This window comes from Uranotaenia lowii, chromosome 2, assembly GCF_029784155.1.
Source record: "Uranotaenia lowii strain MFRU-FL chromosome 2, ASM2978415v1, whole genome shotgun sequence".
NCBI lineage: Eukaryota > Metazoa > Arthropoda > Insecta > Diptera > Culicidae > Uranotaenia > Uranotaenia lowii.
In genome coordinates this window covers 133,394,030-133,418,157 of record NC_073692.1, presented here as the reverse complement: position 1 = coordinate 133,418,157, position 24,128 = coordinate 133,394,030, and the positions used below count along the sequence as shown (strand labels likewise).

At 34.2% G+C, this 24,128-nt stretch overlaps 1 protein-coding gene across 6 annotated transcripts in view; it reads right to left on the bottom strand.

The window, feature by feature from the left end:
* LOC129744102 (trafficking kinesin-binding protein milt-like) overlaps window positions 1–24,128 on the bottom strand; it is a 341,216-nt gene that overhangs the window by 101,334 nt on the left and 215,754 nt on the right. Inside the window, exon 1 of one of the 6 annotated variants that reach the window (XM_055736477.1) lies at window positions 16,314–16,598. The exons of 4 other annotated variants lie outside the window; for them this stretch is intronic. In XM_055736477.1, the coding sequence (XP_055592452.1) occupies window positions 16,314–16,392 (79 nt within the window). In that variant the 5' untranslated portion in view covers window positions 16,393–16,598. Of the gene's footprint in view, window positions 1–745; window positions 1,874–16,313; window positions 16,599–24,128 lie in introns of those variants that run through there. One more of the 6 variants, XM_055736471.1, reaches the window with a different exon arrangement.

Sequence of the window (24,128 nt, the reverse complement as noted above, 5' to 3'; positions counted from 1 at the left end):
GATGGATAATTTATCATAATGATTTGCAATGCAATCCGTACATCTTCGACCTATAAAACTTTCACCATGACCATGACTGACTGGATAAAACGAGGTCAAAGTAATTGCCCGTATGTCAACTGTGTTGGAAATTATTTCTAAACAGATTCAAACGGTAAGGAACGGCTTGAAAAGCTGAAAGACGTGACTCTCTCTCTCTGTCGGATCAGAAAAGCCATAACCAGCTGTGACCGAAACGATTGATCACGGATGGAAAATTGATTGATTCATCGACTCTCCATAGATTGGCATCATCAATAGCTGGTTGAATCTTCATAGAGGTAGAGTTTATTTACCTAACGGAAGAGATGCAGCAACTGCAACTGTCTCGGAAAAGCCTGGGTATAATTTATAATGCAGCACCATTTATGTGACTAATCAATTGCCGGATTGATGGCTTGATGGAGATGGTTTATAAAGTCTGCAGCCGGTGTGGTGCTCGGAATCAACAGAAACCTAAGATGTAAAGCTTCTTTCTTTCCAATGGAAATAAGTAAGTGCGTTTAACGGCATCGTGCAGCTTCTACGTTTTGCATGGAACGGTGCTTTACGGATCTCTGGCAAACACAAAAGCTACATAACTGTGTTGAGCAGCCAGCAATTTAGTTGGTTCAAGGGGGTCAAAATGCATGCAAAAAAAAACTGGGTAACGATAAAAATCTAAGCACACGCAAAGCGAAACCAAATTCTTGACTACGAGAAATACCTTCGAACATGGCTCGCTCGGGATCGTACCCATAGGACGAATGATAGGAGGTGGTGGGTTCAATAAAACGGAACGACCCGGCCAAATTCCGGGGAGAATCACCGGTAGATTCGTACTCAAAGATCGTTTCTCCGGCTTCGTCCGGAGGTTGAGGCGTTTGTCGGTGGTTTGCATGTTTGATGCTAACAAAGTCCACATCCTCCTCACCCTCGGCGGCGTTCTCGTCTTCGATGTCGGTATCGTCTTGGTTTTCATCTTGGCGTCGGAGATACAACTCCGGATATCGTTCATAGGATGGGACATTTCCAGCTCTATGTCTGGGGCTTCCAAGGCAGGAATCCGATTGAGACAGTTCAATGGTGCTACGTTCTAGGGTTTCGTTGTTTTTCGAAATTCCAAAGTTTGCTTTCGCCTTAGAAACAATTCCTTGGTGCATGAGCTGAGCTAGCTCCAGGTTAAGTGGCGTTCCACACTCTTCGGAGTCGTCCTCATCCAGCTGAAGGATGCGATTCGTGCTGGGCGTTTCCTGATACTGTAGACCTCCATCGATGTCCTCGTAATCGAAAACCTCAAACGAGGACGGGGAAGATTGCGATCTCTCCTCCTGATTTGGTAAATCGACACTCCCTGGCGGCGAGAGAGTTTTACTCATTCTCGGAACGTGTTGCCCGTCTGCGTATTATCTATGATGCGGCACTAGAAGGCACTCGTTAAGCATTGTGCAGGTTGAGAAAAAGTGGAACTACACAATTTCCGAATGTGTTAATCACACAGAAACATACTTCCAGCAATTCTGTTCAGTTTATTTGCATATAAACACCAGCATCTCACACGGTTCACATCAATTGTGCCATCATACCAATACACCAAACCCACCCCCACAAATCCACAAGCCACAGGGCATCAGGTACGCAATTATACGCACTTCGTTGAGGGTTTTCCGCAATCCGCAACCACACTATCTTCTGAGCCCGAGGGCTTGTTTACACCTTCTCTCGCGAAGACATGACTAATTCCGGCAAAACCCCGCAACTCTTCAATGAACTGAAGATACCTACAACGAGTGTAATAACATCATTTTCACACCGCTGCTGCTGCTTGAACCACTGAACAAAAACAACAACGAAGGAGAAGAAAAAAAACTGGAACATTCCGATATAGCAACAAATGGTCGTTGTTGTTACTGGTTAGTTTTTTCTTTCTTTTTTCACTGTGATTGGAAGCTGCCACCGCTGCTGCATGGATCATTTAGTTTAGCGCTGTTCGAAATGAAGTCGTTCGGGTTTAATCACCATTAAGACATTAGTCCAGGCAGCCGATGGCAGAGCTACAAACGATCAGAGACAGTTTGTTCCTAATTCGGGAAGAGTAGGGATTGGGATTTTTTTTTTCACAAAAAAATATGGGAAAAAAACTAATACATAACTTCAAACGAAATATGATTTAACCAAAATAGGTAAAAGATAAATTTAAAAAAATGTGGTTAAAAAAATAGAAAAAAAATTCGTACAGAATCAGAAATTTAGAATTCCGATTTAAAATTTAGTATATATATTTGAAATATCCGATAAGGTCTGCATATTTCCCAAAAAAAAACGTGGATGGTACTTTTTTATTACATGGCGACCGTAAGAAAATCATTTTAAGACGCACATCATTCAAACGACACCAAGATTGCCCTCAAATAACATGGCGACCGTCAAAAATTGCATTTGGGGCGTTTTGAACGTTGTATTATTTCTGAATTATAACTAGTAAACAGGGTGGCCACAACTTTTTCTATATGTTACATTTATAAACTGGTCGATACCAAGAGTATTATAACTGTAGTTAACAAACACAGCAACAAAAAATGTAACGGAGGCAGATGTAATTTCAGTTTATGCGAGCCAACCAACGTATTATTCATGTTCTTCGATGTAATATTACACATAATTCGGGTTCAAAGCAATTACTTGAAAAAAAAAACAAAAAACATTACATGTGTTGAATGCAATTTATTACATCCAAACGATGTTAGGAATCTGAACACGTCGTGCTGTGTAATATAACAACATCCGTTGTATACTACAAGACAGTAGTCCGCGGTTGTCGAAAATTTTATTTCTTTTCCTCCGCGCTTCAAAACAATAAAGAACGATTTTGCGGCCCAGAAAGATTTGTTTGGTGGGTAGTTACATCAAAATTTTCAGGATCCCTGAGCAAATCTTCAACTTAAAAATTGATTTGGGTTAATTTTTTTTTTTAGGGAATTTACCGGGAATCAAATTATTCCATTTGATATCCTTTAGAATCAAACTCACCCGGAGCTAAAGGTAAGTTATTTTTATTATTTTCTTAACAAAATTTGAAAAAAATGTTTCAAAAATACAGTTTAAAATAACTTTTTTTAACAAAGTTTCCCGGCTATTAAACAAAGTTCTAGACATTTTTTAAATTCATATAAAATTTAGATTTTTCCTGCAGATTAACGATTTTTCACTGGATATACCTTCAAATCACTATTCCCTGATTCAACCAACACGACACGTCGATGTTTGAAGCAGATCGCAAAATTCCCGGGTTTATGTCAAGCTACAAAGATGGAAAATCGTGCTCTCAAAGAAAACTAAGCAATGATAAATATGAGTTACATATAGAAGGGTCAAGTGGGGTAATTATGAACACGGGGTAATTCCGAACAAGTGCCATACGCGCTGGTGTGGGGGATGAATGAACACAAAAAGTTCCAAAAGTGGTAGTTTAACATCCGATTGATAGCTATAAGCTGTTTCCGATCTGTTTCCCAATCCTAATGATATCTTTTTAGATGTTTAAAAAAAAACATTACCTCGTTGGACGGAAATCGTTTTGGACAATGTTCAATGTTTTGAACATCTGATCATAGGAAATCCAGCTAGAATGTTGTTATCAACTGTTTTACATCCAGTTTATGATGCTTCGTCTGGATTTTGGAAGGAATTTTGAAAAATTTTATTCGCACTGATTCACAGATGAGTGTTCATATTTACCCCACAATTTTTTAGCGCTCCTTTGCAGAAAAAGATTAACAAGAATTTAAAGGCGAAATTGATTTTTGTGCCTAAGTTCAATACTTAAAGAAATTTAAAACAGAAGCACAACAACTGGTATGACCTCGTTTTATTAGAATTAGTAAATAATTAATTTATGATTTATTTTTGAAAGATGAGTTTTACGTTTAGAAATAGTAGGAGGACTTTAGGAGACTCCTTACCAACTACTTAAAACCAAGCTAGGTTAGTGGTGCTCAACTTTTTTATTCGAGCTCTTCTTTGAAAGCCTTTATTTTTTTGCAATTCGAACATAGATACATTTCTGATTTTTATATATTTTTTAAACGGATTACATGAGAGTAGTTATACAAAAAGTAAAAAATAGAATCCGATTGCAAACTAAAACTTACATATTTTTGCAAAAATTCAGAGAGGAAGATGTGAGCATTTTGATAAACTTAGACTATTTTTTTTTTGTTTTTTTCAGGCTAAACATGAACTTCTGTTTAAATGACATTAAACAAAATAATTCCAGAAATATGCTGGTGAAGCCAGATAAAATTAATGTAGGCATTCCAAAAATGTTTTTCCTTGCCCCTGAAAACATAAAAATAGAAAAAAATAATCCTCCTACTGTACAAGTTTTAAAACTTTGACAAGTAAAACATAATTGCTGCGGGACAAAGAATTTAGTATGTGGTCAAGCTTCTATTTCAAATGCTCTTCGCTCTTTTCACCACCTTAGAATTTTCTTCTGATTTTCTATCCGTCTTTCATTTCAACTCTTTAACCCTCACCGATAAAGCCGCAAATTAATTTCATAAAAAGTAAACCAACATTGAAAGTTTTTTTTATCAAGTTCGCTTTTAAGTTTTATCAATTTTCGATGCACCAAAATTTGTTTTGCTTGAGGAGATGCGTTTCAATCATAATTATTATCTCTTTAAAATCTAAAAGTAAATAAAAACTCCAAACCACGAAAGGATTCGTACTTTCTAGAAAATCAGCGATGCTTTCAATCTTAATTTTAGACTAACAAATAAGTTCACTTGCAGTTCTAAATTATAACCAAATTAACATGAGAAAATACTGACCAAATGGTATATTGCTTTTAATAATCTCTTGGAACAAAAAAATCAAACAAACAAAGATGCATCCTATATTATCTCAATAAATTTCATCAAAATAGTCCTAAAAAGCTTATAAAAAAAACAAAATTATTTAATATATTTAGCGGAAAAGGCTCAAACTCAAAACTTACATTTTTGAATCAGAACTTTAAAATCAGCATAAGGATTCAAAACTGATAAGAAGTACGATATCTTGACGTTGTTCACTTGATACATACATTTAGTGTTATTTTTAACATCCGTTTAACGTTTTAGATTGTTTAAAAAAAGATGTAATACTAGGTTGCCTTTGCAACTTAAGTTATGTGTGATTTTTCGATATAATATCGCAACACTTTTCATTGCTGTAAAAGCGAATAGATTTTTAAACAATCAAATAAATTTTTCAAATATGTCATTGAAGGAGTTTTTTTAAACCATTTATCAAACATTGCTTTTGCATCATTCAAAGGAACTCAAAAGTTTACATAAAATTTTCTGAAGCTATGGAAGCCTAAAACCTCAAGTTTTAATGATAACCGTTAATAACTAATGAACTGACATTTGATGAAAGATTGAGATTCTATTCTAACTATTATAGTTCCAGAGAAATTATGCTTGCAGAAAAATTCCACAAGCTTTAATAAAATTTATAGAAAAAATGTAACTTTAACTGACATCACTGAAGAACATTTATGAAGATTGTTATCGAAGATTTTAATTCCATTAACTATTTGTTGAAGATTGCGAATCGATTTGACTTATAATTTAAAAAATATCTGTGATGGATTTTGATGAAAAATTATTTCAAAACTACTTGCGGTCTTCGGAAGAAGTTGATCTAAAACATTCGAATTGCGTCATGTTCTAAAGTTTTGCTCAAAAATTATTGATGGATTTTTACCCCTTTGCAAAAGTTAACCCACGATTATCAGTCTCTTGTCAACATGAAAAATCTAATTTTTTTGGCCTTGCGAGCGAGAGAAAAAAAATAAAAATATTCAATTCTAATGCAATAATTTTATTATTTTGTTTGGTAAGACATTAAGCACCGCGATGAAATTTTAGCCGAGAATGCCGAAGTTTGTCAACAAACTGAACCAAATTCTACAAATTTTGTTTCTTTGAGTTACCAAAAGAGTTGTGTTTAATTTAGTAGGATATAGTTTCATTATTGGATTTTTAACAATCGAGTTATACTTCCAAGTGGAGCAAACTCGAGGCAACCAGAATTCTCGTATTTGGACCGTAATGTGTTATGTTAATAACACTGTTAAAAAAATTCCGTGGTCATTTGGTGGATCGCGCTATTTGCTAGTTTTCAAGTACACATGAAAACAAATAATCCCTCAAGAGGATTTTTTTTCCAATCCCATAAAAGTAAAGTAAAAAGTAACTTTTTACAAAAAAAAACTGAACATTTCTGATGTTTTGAAAATAAGTTTAAAGATGAGAATCTTCATCCGGGGTCTCAAAACTACAAAACAGCTTCAAAATTTTATGTTTTTATTCATTTATTTGACATTTTAGAATTTTTGAACCAATAGATGAAATTCATATTGTTGTTCACTTTGTTTGTACAAATATTTGTGTATTATATCTAGATTCACAAGTTTACTAAAGACACAAATACAAAATTTTTAAATTCTTAAGAAATAGGTCTTCACAAATATTCTTACAAAGCTCTTGTAAATTCTTTACAGTGTTGCTAAAAATTCATATAGCTATTTCGAGTAAATTTTCACTAGAAATATTTTAATTTTCTTTAGTTCATTCTTAATTTCCAAATTCTCCAATGTTTTCTAAAGAAATCGTAACATACTCAAGCTTTAGTAATTCGGAATTTTCATTAAAAGACCAATAATTTGAATAAAAAAAAACTGAATTTCGAAAGCTAAGCTTTAAAAACTAGTTTCAGACCCTCTGATCAATCTTTTTCACAAACAGTTCATTTGATGACAGAAAGTTTCCTATTAGTTGTTTTGAAGCTACAAAAAAGACACAGTGTCTTGTGTTTAGCTCTTTAACTGAACACTATCACTGCAAAATTATAATATGAGATTTTTTTACTTTTCCAAGTCTACAAAAAAGAATTCTGGATGTAAAATTTGACTTTGATTTACTTGTTTTCATATGATAAATTGATTATTTGAATAATTCTAATGACATGCTGTACATGAACAAATTTTAAGTGAATTCTTGAAATTTAATCTCATTTTTAGAGACAGTTTTGAGCTCTAAGCTCCGGTGAAAAATTTCTCAATTTGGAGGTAATTAAAGCAAAATCAGAGTAGTTTTGAATATCTAAACTCATGATCTTTTTCCAATTTTCTTTATTTGTTGAATTCTGACTCAGAAAATTAAATTACAAATCTGAATTTCAAATTTTGGTTTGAATCTCTGATCTTGAAATCAAAAATAAATTATGACTTCCTTTTACCCGGTTTTCCTGGTACGATTTCTGTGGCCTCCCTGTAGTAAAACAATAATAACATAAAATGTACATGATCCCCCTCAAGCCTCTTAAAAGAAATTGATGTCGTGTTATATCACTATGAACCCCATCCAGCAATCAACCGAGTCGAATGAAATTTCTAACAACTTCAAACAAACTTCAGATTTAAAATTAAAATCTAAAAATTCAGGTTCAGAATTCAAATTTCAGATTAAGATACAGAATCCAATTTCATTTTATTCATCGGCCGATCTCAGTTCGACAACACAACTTTAGCTGAACAGAAAAACAACCCAAAACCAAAACACTCATTGAGTAATCGAAAACATAAACTGAGGAAACAAAAAAAGAAACAAAAGTGCATTCAAATTAAATCATCTAAGCCGCGCATTAGCAAACCAACCATCGTAAATCTTCTGAGGCGCATACATACATTGTATACGTGAGCGGCCCCAAGTTATAAGAAAAATGAAAGAAAAAAAAACAGAACTTCAATATGGGATGATCGAGAAATTAAAACTCGCAAACTTTAGGCCAAAATTGGATGAATGAACGAACCTACGCGTGCGCTTCGAGCGTCAGGTATCGGTATCGAAACTTGGTGCCGGAGAAATAACTTTTAATTAGATAATTATACGCACCCAGTCAGTGAGGAGGGCCCACCCCGTTTTTGTCCAACTACCCAAAATTAACGGGTAAGTTTGAATGCGTTTGGAGATAAAGTACAAACCATGGTGGCTCGGTCTAAATTTTTTTTTATTTCTCCGTTGAATTGAGAAATCAGTTCACGAGTGTAATTCACAGAAGGTATGTATGTGATAATTGGTCCTATTAAATTACTTTTAGGGTTGATTTCCAAGTGCTGTTTTACTTCCATGTCCGACTGTTAAACTGGGTGAGAATAGTTAAACGAGCATCGTTCACTGTTGAAAGATTTATTTCTCAATTAAATTTTTCAACTGATTTTCAGGAAAATAATAACCGAATAGTTTTGAAAAGGTCGAAAACACCATCTTAAAACAGCCCTTTTTATTAGAAGACAATTGAAAATCAACATCAGCAGCCCATTCAAGAGTTTTCCCTTTTTCAAACCCGAGCCTGATAACTATTAGGAAAAAATAAAAGTAAAATAAAAATAAAATAAAACTTTTGAAGAATGACACATTGAGAATAGACTTTCTAAAATGTGCCGCGTATTCTTCGCCCTAATAAACTTTTCATCACACTACTTTTCATTATTTCAAAATTTTCTAATAACAAATTGAAACATCAGAAACACTCAACCAGAAAAGCCACAATATCTGCACAAGAATTTGTTTCTAAAGCAGATATTTCTATCTGTTGCATAAAATTACATCAGAAGAATTTTAGAGGAATTTTCATTTTTTCTCTAACAAACTGACTTTCGAATTTGCGTCCATCATTTCCAAGTTTTTGGAAATTTCGAGCGGATTCATCGTTAAGTATTATAGATTTGGAATGATAGACGGGTAGACCATATGAAATATCTGATAAAGTCTGCATATTTCCCAAAAAAAGTTGATGGTACTTTTTTTATTGCAAGGCGATTGTTAGAAAACCATTCAAAGACGTGATCGCACATCATTTAAACGACACACAGATCGCAATAAAATGACATGGCGAACGTCAAAATATGAAACAACTAGTCGAAATAACCATTGAACTACTAAAACAGATGACAATAAAAAATTTACATGATCCATCTCAAGCCTCCTAAAAGAAATTAATGTCGCGTTAGCTCGCTAAAAAGCCCATCCAGCAATCAACCGAGCCGAATGAAATTTCAAACTACTTCAAACAAACTCTAGATTCTGAATATAGATCCAGAAATCAGAATTCATGTTCAAGATTCAGATTCGTGATTGGTGAGGGACAAAAATTTCAATATGTGGTCAAGCTTCTATTAAAAAAATGCTCCTCACTCTTTTCAACACTTTAGTAACATTTAGCCATTTCAAATCTACAATACTGACCGAGAAAGCCGCTCAAAATTTACAAAAAAAAAACAAACAAGTTCACGGCGATTTCTCCCCTTTATAATGATTTCCAATATTAGTGGAAGTCTCAATCAGTTCTTCAATCAGTCCATTTTCCGACAACCAAAAGTTTCAACTAGTTTTGATCATGTTCAACAAGCCGAAATCTCAGTTCACTCCCATATTAACCAGCATAAGGCTCAATTTTCTTTATCATTTTAAAGTAGCGGAAGTCTCAATCTACTGCAACAATTTTCTTTTCGCTTCTTTTATTTTCACTAATTCATAGTCTCTGTAAAATAATTATTAATAAACAGAAATTTCAATCAATTAACTTCATTTTCAATCAGCAGAAAACATAATCCGTTTTACTAATTTTCCTAAAGCAAAAGTCTTATTTTGCTTTCATTATCTCAATAAAGTAGAAATATCAATCCTCCTGGGTAGCCTTCATGTGCTGGAAGTCTCAATCTTTTATCGCTTTCTCACAAGCAGGAGTCTCAAATCATTTGAACGATTTTCAAAAAGTAAGGGTCTCAATGTATACTATCATAATTATTTCTCACAATAAGAAATTTAAATACGCTTTCGTGATTCTCGTCTGTTGAAGTCCCAATCACTTTTACCGATTATAATCTACTGGCTTTAAAAATGTTTGGCTAGTTCTGTATTGTATTATTTGCATTATTTTATAGAAACGAAAATCTGAACCCCCATGAAGAAATCCTATTTCGCTTTAATTATGTCACTAAGCAGAAGTAAATCCACTTGAATAATCTTCAGATCGGAAATCTTGAACCTTTTAAGATATTTTCTCATAAGCAGGAAATCTCATTCCACTTTTATTATATTCAAAAGTAGAAGTCTCAGTTCACTGTTATAATTTTGAACAAGCAGAATTCTCCATCCATGTAAAAATTATATGACATTAAGGCCGGAACAAATATCTATTTCTTCTTCCCCCCCCTCGAAATTTCCAAAAAAAACTCGAAGGGTATTATATGAAAATTTCGGAAAATTTATCAAATATCCGAAAGATTCCAAGAGCAAAAAACCAATTCTAGAGATGAATTTTTCGATAAAAATTACTTGATTTATAGGTTTTCAGAAATGATATACGGCCTTATTCTGCGCCGCGCGTGACGTGATGATTGTCACCTCACCTCGGAGTCACCGTGACTTTTGTCACCTTATTCCCGGAGTCGATGTGGGTAAAGTGACAGTATCTCATTCAGGTGAGTGACTGAATGAACACATCTGTCAAAATGGTCGTCATTGCGCTGATGTTGTTTTGATTTCGCTCGCGGTTCGGATTTTCGGGATTAAATTTCTTAACAACGGATTCGATTTCCGGTTCGAAAAACGTCGTAATCGGTTTGTATGGTGTCAGCAAATCATTCAATAAGGAAAATGGGCAGGTTACGCGACCCAAGCGGACAATCCGAGGATTAAATCTGAGCCGGGAACCTGCTGTGAAACACCAACACAAGAATCGACGTCAAAAATTGTAAGTGATACAAAAATTTCAGATTAGTTTCAAAAAATTAAAATAAATTAAAAGAAAACATTGCAGGTTTGTGGCGATTATCGTGTTCAATTTTACGACCTGAAAATTTCAGTTTGAAATAACTGTAAGGTTTCGATCAAATTGTTATTAGGTGTTGGCTCGGATGTGGTTTCGCAATTCAATGCAGCCGATGACATCCATACGGTTTGTCGAGCACATCAACTGGTTATGGAAAGATACAAATGACACTTCAATTAAACTGTTCAAACCGTTTGGTCGTTGGGTGCGGACAATTGTTATTGGTAAGATAGTTGATTGTCGTGTACCAATTCTCTACTAATGGTTTTTATTGTTATTTTTTTAGAGGTTAACATGAAGGCCGAATCAGGAAGAACATTTTGGAAGGTATCTCCAAAGAGTGCGGCTTACTTCCTTTCCACCCCCAAACGACCGACCAACCAATCGAAATTTCCCTAATCAGAACAGGCCACGACACAAGAACGAAAATCAGCCGGGCAAGGTCAAAATTGCGAACCAGTTGAAGTTTATCGACAAGCATCCGGAAGAGGAACAGGAAATTCTTACCGAACCTCCATCGGTGACTGACAAAAATTTGGCCGAAGCCTCTACTGCCCGAGTCTATACCCGATGCAGTTCCTAATATGCATAAAAGTTCTGCCGTAACGGATTCTTTGGCATTTCCGAATTTCAAAATATCTCCGCGAAGTCTCAAAGATTATTTAAAAGTTTTTTTTTAAGCTGATAGTCTATGATAGTTTTTTTTAAGACGATGTACTTTACAAAGATGGTAGAAGAATGAGCACTTCACGAACAAATGTGCACTTTCCCACAAGCTACTAATAATTCAATAATTTGCTGCCAAAGGATAAATAACATTCTACATTGTAATTTAAAAAAAAATCAGAATAAAAGCTATAACTACATATTTGTCAAGTTTTTACTATTCTTCAACATTTGAAAATTAAAGAAGAACAACTTTAAAAATTGTATCAGAAACTATTTTTTTTATTAATTTACAACTACTTGAAGTTCAACAATCTCTTAACTGGACGATAGATGGTGACCTGATACTTTTTTGCTCATCAAATTCTCGTCGTGTTTACTAATTTATTGATTATTGGCATTAATGTTTTAATACATTTGAAAATTAAAGAAGAACAACTTTAAAAATTGTATAAGAAACTTTTTTTTTTAATTTACTTCTACTTGAAGTTCGACAATCGCTTAACTGAACGATAGATGGTGACGATACTTTTTTGCTCATTAAATTCTCGTCGTGTTTACTAGTTTATTGATGATTTTAAGCATTAAAACATGCTAGTTGAAAAATATGATTGAATTTCAACAATTAATAACCCGCTTTACAGTAATTTTCGTGTTTTTTCATTTCATTCCTATCTCGTCGCCACCTGAAAAGGTACCGACAATTGTCACCTAAAATCGTCACCCGAATGCGACGATTCTCACCCACGGTGACTACGAGAATAGGGTAAGAACTCACAAAGTTCATCCGAAGTGACGTTCCTCACCTAAACCGACTACCGGAATAGAGTGACTTGGGTGACTCGACTATCCTCACGTCACTCGCGGCGCAGAATAAGGGCCATAGTTAAGGTAGCCGAAAAAAATCTGTTTTTTTGAGAAAAAAAAATCTAATTTTCTGTAATTTTACCAAAAAACTTGATAAATTGTATTTTTTTTTTCAAATTTTAGATGAGAAGTTTTTGCTAGAAAAAGAATTAAAAAAAAGGTTTTTTTGAATTATATAGTCAAGGTTGCCGAAAAAAATCTGTATTTTTGAGAAAAAAAAAATTGATCTGGGGCGGGTGATTTGTTTCGAAATTCAAACTCAGCTCGAGATAAGAACAATACCAAAAATGAACAGTAAACAGAAAATTGATTTCTAAAACCATGTTCACAAACTCGAGAAAATAATAAATTTTACTGATACAATTTATACAAATCCGAATCCAAGTTTCAAATCAATTATTTTTCCGTCAGGTTATACATAAATTATTGAAAATAATGCTAATGTTTTGAACTATAAATTAACTTGAAGAGGAATTAAAAAAAAGGAAGTCTAGTTTTAAAAAAATTAAATCAATACCATAAAACTAATACGAATTAAAATTTCGAAGAAAACCAGAATTAAAAGCATTGGAAACTTCACAGTAATGTCTTGAATTAAAAAAAAAAGAAAAAAAAGATCTTGAATTTGAAGTTTTCATAAGGAAAAATATCCATTTTCAAAACCTCAAGAGAATTTATGAAAAAAAAACACATATTTGATGATTTAAAGTCGCTATTTCGAGTTATTTTTGAATTTTCAATAGATTAATTTAATAAAAGATCATTTGATATAATAAGAATAAGTGTATTTAAGTGAAAATTAATTTTTGGAGTTTTGAGTGAAATCAATCATTGATATTTGAAGAACAATCAAACTTACATGAAAGAAAAAAAAACTGATTCTGGATTTGTTTATTCTGTTCAAGGAATAATATTTTGACTATAGATATTCTTATTAAAAAAAATTACCGGAAATGTTAAATTCTACAGCTTTTTTTTTAAATTACGAAAGATATTATTAAAAGTATTTCTGCCATTACTAAAGAATGTAAAAAAGGTTATATTTCATTAAACCTATTCGTACAAGCCCACAAAAAAATTGATTTTTGCTTTAAAAAATATCTTATAAAATAAGTTTAAAAGATTGAAAATTTGGTAAAATTAACGTATTTTAGAGAATGGGAAAAAGTAAACAAAAAAAAATTCTATAAACTTTTTTCGTAAAAGTCAGATTAACTTGCGGTTTTGAGAAAGTTGAAAATTGATTTAAAACCTTTAATTAGAAATTGTTTGAAATGTTTTACAGTTTACACACCTCGAAAAAATGTGAATTTTGGGGCCTCGTATAATTTCCCGAAAAAAAATTCTGATAAAAAAATGATCATGAAAGGTTATTTTCATATTTAATACTGTAACTCAAAAGATGAAAGTTTCAGAAACTCAACGTTCAAGGTAAAGTTCCACAAATTTGCACAATAAGTTTGTCGGAGACAGCAATTGGACCTACGGTTTAGAAGTTAAATTTTTTTTATCTCACTTATGGGGGGATTAATAAAAAAGTCGTAACATTTTCATATATAGCTCATTTTACTGTAAAACTTCATGTTCCTTACGAACAAAATGTCTCAAAATCCCATACAAACTCCAGGTTCGTTGAGCGACTTCTTCCCGTGGTCTGATTTGGCCAAAATTTGGGATGAGACCTTGTCCTAGGCCTAGGATCAATTTAAGCCTGCAGCGCAGAACATTCCACAGATTTTAAATTCCCCATACAAATTTGGGGCACTCTAATGTCGGTCTTCGACAAAGTTTCAAATTTCAAAGAAAATTGATCATCTTTCCTAAGGCTATGATCATTTAGTATCCGGGCAGTTACAAACGTGTGTATTTTAAAAACTATTCATTTGATCGAAAAAATTTCTATGGAGGGAAGGTGTTAATATGACATTTAATGTAAAAATATAAAAAAAAAATTATCAATAATTTCAAGAAATACTGTAACTTTTTCATAAAATCTCTTTTTTATCTTTGCACACTTTTTTCAGTCATGCATTGATTTATATTTTTTACCACAGAAGCAAAACCTTTGCAAAATCATGATTTTTTACACAAACTCACCTGGAAAAAGCAATAAAAATCTGGTTGGAACCTTTTCATGAGTAGGCATCTCGAAGAATTTGATTTCTTAAATCCGTTTTTAACATAAATTGTGTTGTCCATCAGAACACATCTGTTATATTGCGTAAAAACCGAATGCACAGATTGCGATCTTTGGAACTGATCATTATTAGTTATTTTCTTGGTGTCTACGTCAGGCAACACTTTTTGCCTGCCGGAAATGGATTTTTTGCATTATTTAAGGAGTCTGCATTCAGTTATCCCCAATAACGGTAGACTTTTTAATATATTTAAGATCAAGGGGTGCACTCCGATGGTTGGTTTGAACTTCGTGTGGATCCTAGAGTGGCTCCTTATACTTCTCCACCATTTGGTTCGAAAAAAAAAATCAGAAAAAACTAACAGTTCATGAGCTTGCAAGTCAACAATGATGAATTTTTGAGGCGCAAAATGCGTAAAAGGACCAAATTTGTGCAAAATTATTTTTACCATGTTTTTTTTGCATCGTAAACATCTCAAACACACGTTAATTTAAAAATCTATCAAAAATAGGCAAGATAGTCATTTTTATAACCAACACAACGCTACTAAAGTTTTGCATATCCGAGCTCTATTAACGCAGCTATCACCGAAATAAAGTGCCCGTATACTACAGGGTGACAAAAAAGTCCGGTCACACTTTTTTGGGGTTGCCTGTAGCCTACACGTTGCATCTCTCTGGTGCCTTCTATATGTCAAATGAAAGGGCTAACTCTGCTGCCCAAAGTGGCAGAGTTTCGTTTCTGTGCAGATTGTTTACATTGAGTTGTGAGCCATGGCAGAGTTAAGGGCAGCTGTTATCGCTGCTCGGTTTGGCGCGCAGATGACGAGAATATTTTTTCGGACGAGAAGCTGGTCGTTTTGGAGCAAACAGTCAATTGCCAAAATGAACGAGTTTGGAGTGTGAGCCTCCAGCAAGCTCCTGCGGACAAACTGAATGTTTTCCGGTTCCAAAATAAGTCGTCAGTCTTGCTTCCAGACAGATGGCGCAACATCCCACACCGCAAAGGTTGTTCAGACGTGGTGTGAGGAAAACTTGACCGATTTAATTTCGAAGAATGAATGGCCTCCGTCGTCTCCGGATCTGAATCCACTGGATTATTTCGTGTGGGGATACATGATGTCGAAGCTGAACGACTATTAAATAACAAATTTAGAGCAATTCAAATGAGTTATCACGAAAATCTGGGACGAGATGCCGATGGAGCAGGTGCGCGCCGCTTTCGACGACTTTCCGAGACGTCTGAAGCTGGTTCGATCAGATAAAGATGGTGTAATTCCGAGATACCCTCTGTGAAGTATCTTTATGAGTTACTGAATAAAGCTATGAAATTCAGATTCAGATTTTCTTCATTTATTTTGAAATATTGAGATTTTCTTGTGTGACCGGACTTTTTTGTCACCCTGTAAATGATCATAGCCTTAGTTGTTTTTTCATTTCGCTATAGGTATAGGTATACTACATTTGATGAATTTTTAAAAACCTAAAAAAGTTTGATGTTTAACGCAACACAGGTTAGAAGTACCATGTTTGGTAGATAACGTTTCAAATTCAACAATAAATATTCGTATCCCAAAAATTTGAGCTTTTTTATCGAAGTATATCGAGAAGGTGAGTATGTTAGTAACAACTTGTAATATTTGGTTTTAATAAAGGTGTGAAAAAACCCGTGAATTGTGTTTGTGAAATTTAGAAACTAGTATTAGAACTAATTTAAATGTCTGAAACGATACTCAACTGGTTATGAAATATTCCATGTTGCTGATGGTTTGATACAGCTTGGTATCAACCAGATCGAAACTATCCAGAGAATCCATTTCGAACAATTGTGTTTAGCAGCACAGATCCAGGTTAAACTGCACATTTAACACACTCCATGTACCACAGCACCCAAAAAGGTACCAACAACACTTTTAATCGATCGTTTCACATTGTGATCGTCATATTCATCTTCAAAACAAATAGAACAACACACAGTCACTTGTGAGCACTTGGACTCGATCAATCGATCAGAAAAGCCGAACACAGTCCATAAATCAGCGCAATCAGCTCATGAAAAATGGTTCAACCATTATCGTCATCGAGCGTTTGCATACCATCCGTGGGCATCCCAACAAGTAGGGATGCAAGCACTTAAGACAAAAACATCCGAAGAAACAAATGTTAATCCCTAAAAGAAACAATGTAACGACTTTAGTAAAAAAAAATGATAATAGGAAAACACTGTAACAACACTGAAAACAAGCAACCGGCACCGATCCGAAGGAAAACGCAAAACAATACAATCCCTAATACGAAAACACCAAACAACCGACGGCAATCGAACGATCGCAGAAGAAGAGATCGCGAGCGCGCGCGGCACCTGAATCGATCAGGAACCACCGACAGACTAAGCCGAGCAGCATAGCTCCAAACTTCAAAAACTGAGTCATTGGTGGAGTAAATAGTTGGAGTGCTTCCCACGCGATGCAGCACATTTTGTGGGCACCCCTTCAAGAACTGAGATAAACGTGATGAAGGTAGGTTTTTTTTTTCTCGTCCGAGAGACAGCTGCCTAACTAAGCATTAATGCTGCTTTTGCCGACTTCGTCTTGGGAGCGGAAGTTGTGAATGAAAATCTGGCGCTCGGCTCAATTGCAAATTGGTTTTATAACATGAATACCGATCTTATGTTTTTACTCTTGTGAAGAGAGAAGAGGTTTTCCCGGAGAGAAGATGGAAATCTTAAGGTCTGTTCATGTTGGGTTCACTCGAAGTTGGATTGTTTTGATTCATCGGTTCATTTTCGAGACGGTTCAGCTACACAGGAAAAATAAACATAGGCCTGCAATACAAATCGTGTTTGGTTGAAAAAAATTCTCATTTGCAAAATTTTTTTCTCTACCATTTTAAAAAGTTAAAATTGGCATTGAAATGAATATGAAATAATCAAGAAACCTCTACATGAGATTGAAAATTTTGCATCTTCAAAAATTACAAATATTTATCATAATTCTAGTATTTTCAAACAAAATCAGGGTTTTTTTCTGAATTATTATCGCAGCTTTGATATTCTTTCACTGCAGGAATTTTACATGTAGATATGTAACTTGTTCTCTTCAATTGAAATCTTAACTGTTTTGGTCGCTTCCAAGTATGCTAATCAGCTTTCTAATGAACATTAAGAGACCACATTGAAGATAACAGTAACTGAGGTGTAGGTTTCCTCTACACTTCCTGATGAGTTCAGACTTAAAAATTTTGAACCATTAGACCTATTTTGGGTGATTTTTTATTCAAGAAATCGAATGGATGCTATTTTAGACACCGCTCGCTTTTGGAAATGGAGCTTTGGCTGTTTTTACCTTCAATTCCAATACATTTTTCAAAAAAATCGAAAAAAAAAAACTTTTTCGGACTCGACAATTTTGAACCAAATGAGACTTATCTTGTTTGATTTTTTTTCGAGGAATTGAATGAACGCTATTTCAGACGCAGCACGCATCGGAAACTGGAGTTATGGCATGGCTATTCTTCCCTCATTTTCCCAAAATTTTCTAATTAATTCAGAAAATGCTTGTTCGGACTGGAATTTGTTTTAACCAAATGAGACCTATTTTGAGTGATTTTTTTTTTTCGAAGAATCGAATGTAGGCTATTTGAGCCATCGCACGCATCGGAAAATAGAGTTATAGCTATTTTACCCTCAATTCCTCCACAGTTTTCAAAAATATTTCAGAAAAATCCATGCTCGGACTTGAAAGTTTAAAACCAAATGCGACCTATCCGTAGTGATTTTTCCGAGAAATTGGATAGAGGCTATTTGAGTCACCGCACGCTTCGGAAAATGGAGTTACGGCATAGCTAGTTAAAAATGTAGTAGTATTGAGGGCTAAAAACAGCCAAACTCCATTTTTCGATTGGTGTGGTGGCTTAAAAAAGCTTCATTCAATTTCTCGGAAAAAAATCACTCATAATAAGTATTGTTTGTTTAAAATTTTTCAAGTCCGAACTTAGTGTTTTCATAATTATTTGAAAAATATGAGGGAATCGAGGGTAAAATCAGCCATTTTACGAAGCGTGCGGTGGCTCAAACAGCGTTCACTTGATTCCTCGGAGAAACACACACAAGAAAAGTCTCTTCTTTGGTTAAACAAATTTCAAATCCGAACAAAATATTTAAAAAATATAGGGGAATTTAGGTGAAAACAGCCATTACTGCATTTTCTAATGCGTGCGGTGCACAGTGGTCAAAAATGCGAAAAACGTGCTTATAACTTTTTTAGTTCACATTTTAGGTTATTGGTGTCTTCGGAGAAGTTTTTCAGTAAATTCAGCTCTATAATCTAAAATATTATTTTTCTGATAAATCACCCCACAAGTGAGATAAAATTCCTAACTTCTTTATTTCTTTGATTTCTTCGACAAACTTGTTTAAAATCAAATTTTCTATAACTTTGTCTCAAATGTCAAGTTTCTAGAATAAATACTCTCCGAGCTATAGGCTTAATAAGAAACTTAACTTCTAAAAATCAGTTTATTACTAATTACTTTTTCCAGTTAATTTTAAGCTTAATAATATGTTCCACAAAGTTGTTTGTCTGCACAACTTTGTTGAACATTTCAAGTTTGTTAAATGTGATACTGCAGAGCAATGTTAAAAAGATAACCGAAAATAGTGCTTTTTCACGCCTAATTTTACAAATACCGGGCAACATCGGGCAGCCCGCGTCTACAAGATGCAGGTACAGTCGTCTGTATCCACTTGTATCCACGCGATAAACATCAATTTTACTTTTCCCTGTTTGCATTAAAAACAACGATTTCTAGCCCGGTATTTGTAAAATAGCTCTGCAGAATCACATTAAACAAACTTGAAATGTTCAACAAAGTTGTGCATTTTATTAAGACAAACAACTTTGTGCAACTTAATATTAAGCTTAAAATTAACTGAAAAAAGTTATTATTGATAAACTAATTTTGAGAAGTTAAGTTCCTTATTTAGCCTATAGCTCGGAGAGTAATTATTTTAGAAACTTGACATTTGAAACAAAGTTATAGAAAATTTGATTTTGAACAAGTTTGTCGAAGATATCAAAAAGCTAAAACCTAGAATAAAGAAGTTAGGAATTTGATCTCACTTGTAGGCGATTTGTCAGAAAAATAATAATTTTTTATTATAGTGCCGAATATACTGAAAAACTTCTCCGAAGACACCAATAAACTAAAATGTGAACTAAAAAAGTCAACAGTCCCAACAAGCTTTTTCTGAACTATATTAAAAAAGCTGGGAAGTTGGGCGCAAAACGGCCATGACTCTAGTTTCCGATGCGTGCGGTGGCTCAAATAGCCTTCATTAGACGTCTCGAAAAAATAAATCACACAAGATAAGTCCCGTTTGGTTCAAAATGTTCAAGTCCGAACACGTGGGAAACACCTATAACTCCATTTTCAGATACGTGCGGTGGCTCAAATAGCCTTAATTCCTCTGAAATATATGCTCATGCAAAGGGACGATGATGACAGTTGGTTTGAGATTTTTATCTCAGCACACATCTGAGATAATAAAAGTGGCCCACGTTTCCCCATGGCCCACGATACCCCACTCTCCCATACTTATTTGAGGCAATACTTTCAGTTTACACTAAGGTTGCCAGATTGCCCGGTTTTATCCGGGTTTGCCCGGATATTTAACACAAAATTTGAAAAAAAAGTTCGACCCGGCCGGGAAACGGATTTTAGTTAGAAATGCTCGGGTTTTGCAAGGATTTATTCACTTTATTTACCAAAACAAGAAAAAAAACGAATTGTGTTGTACATTTAAACGAAATTTTTTGTACAAATTTTATAAAAATAACCATGAGAAGTTTTTTGAAACGATTTAAAACTGCCGATGAAAAAAAATTGTTTTTTTTCATGTTATTTTCCTTGATTTGGGTTGAGTAATTCCTGGATTTGGACCAAATTTTCCTGGATATTGCCCAGATTTTTGGTCGACATTTTGGAATCAAATGCCCGGATTTTGCCAGGTTTTAGATGAAAATAGCCCGGATTTTCTGGCCCGGGTACATCCTGGGAACCTTAGTTTACACTGATGAAATTCAAGGGAAAATTAACATTTTTGAAATTTAATTTAATAATATTTGAATAAATTTGATCAAAATGATAATAAATGGGTCTAAATTGCTTGTTTAGCTATTAACTGTACGATAAAAATGCGACTTTTTCAAGATAAATGAGAGGACTCCCTTTTGCTTTCTAAGACAAAAAGGCGCACAATTTGATTTAAGAAAAGTGCTTAGAAGAATAAGGTTGTCAGAATATTTTTAGCACACATCCGAGCATGACAAATCAGGGCAATTTCATCTAAAAACCTGGCATAATCCGGGCATTCGATTTCGAAATTGTCGACCAAAAATCTGGGCAAATTTGGTCAAACAACAAATATCAAGAAAAAAAAACTTGAAAACAATTTGTTTCTATAAACTTATAAGCAGATTTTAAATCGTATTTTAGGCTTCCTAAGGACCTTTTATGATTATTTTTACACACAATTTGTTTTGTATTTTGTGTATCCTGGCAAACCCGGAAAAAAACTGAGCAATCTGCCAACCTTAGCTTAGAAGACATCGCTTACGTATAAATTCATTTTAAAGAGTTAGAGCTTAAAAACTAATTTTTTAGGCACACTCTAACATTTCAACATTGATAAAATCATAGCGCGATTTCTAATCATCATATGAATTTGATGTCTCTATCTTTTTAATTAAAAAAGTTTGCCCCCCATGGAAAATAAGACACGTCCTTATTTTTGATACTGCATTATTAAAGCGCAATATTTGATGAGCATTTTTGCTGAAGACACCGTTTGTCTACATCTCATAGTTTCTGCGTTATTAATTTTGTCTTGCTAAATTCCCGTTCTGGACCACTGTGCAGTGTGTTTTAGGAAAACTAAGGAAAAAATTAGAATCCTTAAAAATGTACCTCATCGAAGAATTGGGAAAATTCGGATCCAAAATCGAAGCCGCAAGTTAGAGGGCCTTAGTGGAGTGGTATTGAACCTGATTGACCAATAAATCTAGAGCTTGTTTTGATTAAATCGTATGAACCAATATAAACAAAACTGAGTTATTGGCTGCAAACGATTGAGAATCATGCGTTCTGTGTTTGATAAAAATATGGTTACGTTTGATCAATGAATAGCTTTTACAAAATGATTTGAATTTAAGACGTATCCGAACTTTTTTTATTTTCGAGTGCAAATTGGTTTTTGCGACTTTTTGCATGGCCGTTTTTTGCCGTGCTTGCAAAAGGACGCTAGATAACAATTCGTCGAATTGGTGTTTGCGTCGTTCGTGCATCGTCGCGAAAATAGCTTAAGCAATTGATGGAACTTTACGGTTAAATACAAAAAATCATAGAAAACTGCCTGCAGGAGTGATTTCAGTCGTATCTTATCGGAAGGGATGGCTTAATTTATTGTTGGGTAAGTATACAAAACTTAACTTTTGAAAGTGCAAAAAGCCATTGTTCTGTTTCCATTCCAGATACAACCAAAGCAATTTGAAGCAATGGATAACTTTTGCATTCTTCGAACGGCCATCGGTGTTACAGGTAGGGGCCTAAAATTTCCTAGTGAATCCCCAAATAGACAATCCTGTGAAGCAACAATTCCGGATTCCCTTTGGCGGCAATTTTCGTGTCTTAATTGTGTGGATTATAGTTTCTAATGCTCTTACAATCAATTTTGAATTAGGACATAGCAAAGTAATAGGCGAATGGAATCTGTTTCGGGAATGAAAATTGTCGATCGGCAAAATGTCGTTGGCACCAAACAAGAAATGCAATAGGACGAAAGTACAACTTCACATGTAAGCACTGAACTGACACTCTTTTCCAGTACATATGAATGTTCTCCTGTAATTCTAACTTCAACTTTCAAATTTCCGAACGAATTTGAGCAGAATTCATAAAACGGGAATTTAAAATGTGATTCAGAACTTCCATAGCGATTTTCTCAAAACTAGTCAAGTGGCTCATACGACCTAATCAAAACAAACTCTAGAAATAAACTTTTTTCTTGATATGTCCTACTAACATGTATGTTGGTACCTAAATTGGAGTTTCCACAGATCGTTAGCCTCGTCAAGTACTAGACATTATTTTTTTCAATTTTTTATCCTTGTTTACATCCGGATAATACAGGCGAGACTTGTCAACGAAAAGTTTCTGGTTGGAAACCTGCCAGGTGACCGCTGAAGAGTTCGTTTTACTGTCCATTACGAAATTATTCAAAATATCTCTCCACAAGCAGTCCAAATATTTTGCGCATGATTTTATCACCGTATTTTGTTTATTTTAGCGGTGGGCAGCTTTTCTACTTTGTAGAAACGAAGTCAAGCCTATTTATAAGCCAGCTAGACGAACCAATCAGGAAAAATGACTTTATTATCACTTCCTCATTCATATTTTCGGATTGAGCTTGAAAAAACCTCTCACATTCCTCTCACTTCATCGAATCAATCATCTTCACTGTTATTCAAATTTTAGCTCACTATTGGGTCCTCTAAGTCTTCTCAAATGATTAACCATGTGAACTTTGGTCGAATAGTTGATTTCCAGCTGTTTTGGGTCTTCCACTGGAACTTTTCTGGATTTTTCTCGATCCTGCCCAAAACATTTTGTCAATGAACTTGAATCTGGTGCTATCTCAAGAACGACTTGACAGATTGACACCAAATTTTGTGCACTAGGTAGCTTCACTGAAAATATCATCAAATTCCATCCATGTATTCAAAAGTTATTCACGAAACAAAGTGTTGATTTTTTTTCGAATACGCTCCTTAAGTGGATGATGTAAAAAAAATATTAAATGGGATTCAAAATTTATTAAAAATGTGGTTTCGCCGATATCAGTTTACAGTGCACGTCATTTGGATGCAATTTTGGCACCAATTTTGAGTAGAAAAATTATGATAACTATTGAAAAATCTGGTAAATATCTTGGGCAAAGTGGGGTAACGTGGGCCACTCTAAATATCTCAGCTGTATGATGTGATAAAAATCTCAATCCAATTGTCATCGTCGTCACTTTGCGTAAGCATGTTTTTCTATATGTTGATGACCTTTGTACGTATCATATGCTTCTTTTATTTAACTTGCCTAGAAAAATGTTCTTGCATAATTAAACAAGCACCCGAAAAATTGCATCCGTTTCAGTTTTGGGTCAACTCATAAACTTTGCACGTTATTTAGTCAATTTGGATTAGGTGGCCCACGTTTCTCCCACAGTTTCTCAAAATCCAAAAAAAAAAAATACTTTTTTTAAAACAGTCAGAACTCGGGAAATAAATTTATTTAAAAAGATGAAAAAAAGCCTAATGATACCTTAAAAATGTAGAAAACCTTTCAATTTATTGCTTTTTTCTTTTTAACTTTTATAATAAAGAGGTTATGAAGCAAAGAAAAAAAGTGACCCATGATACCCCACTCTCCCCTACATGGAAATGTTAAGATTAGTCTCATTTTTTCCTTAAAGGTCATTTAGATTCTTCAGTGCGATGTTTCGCAA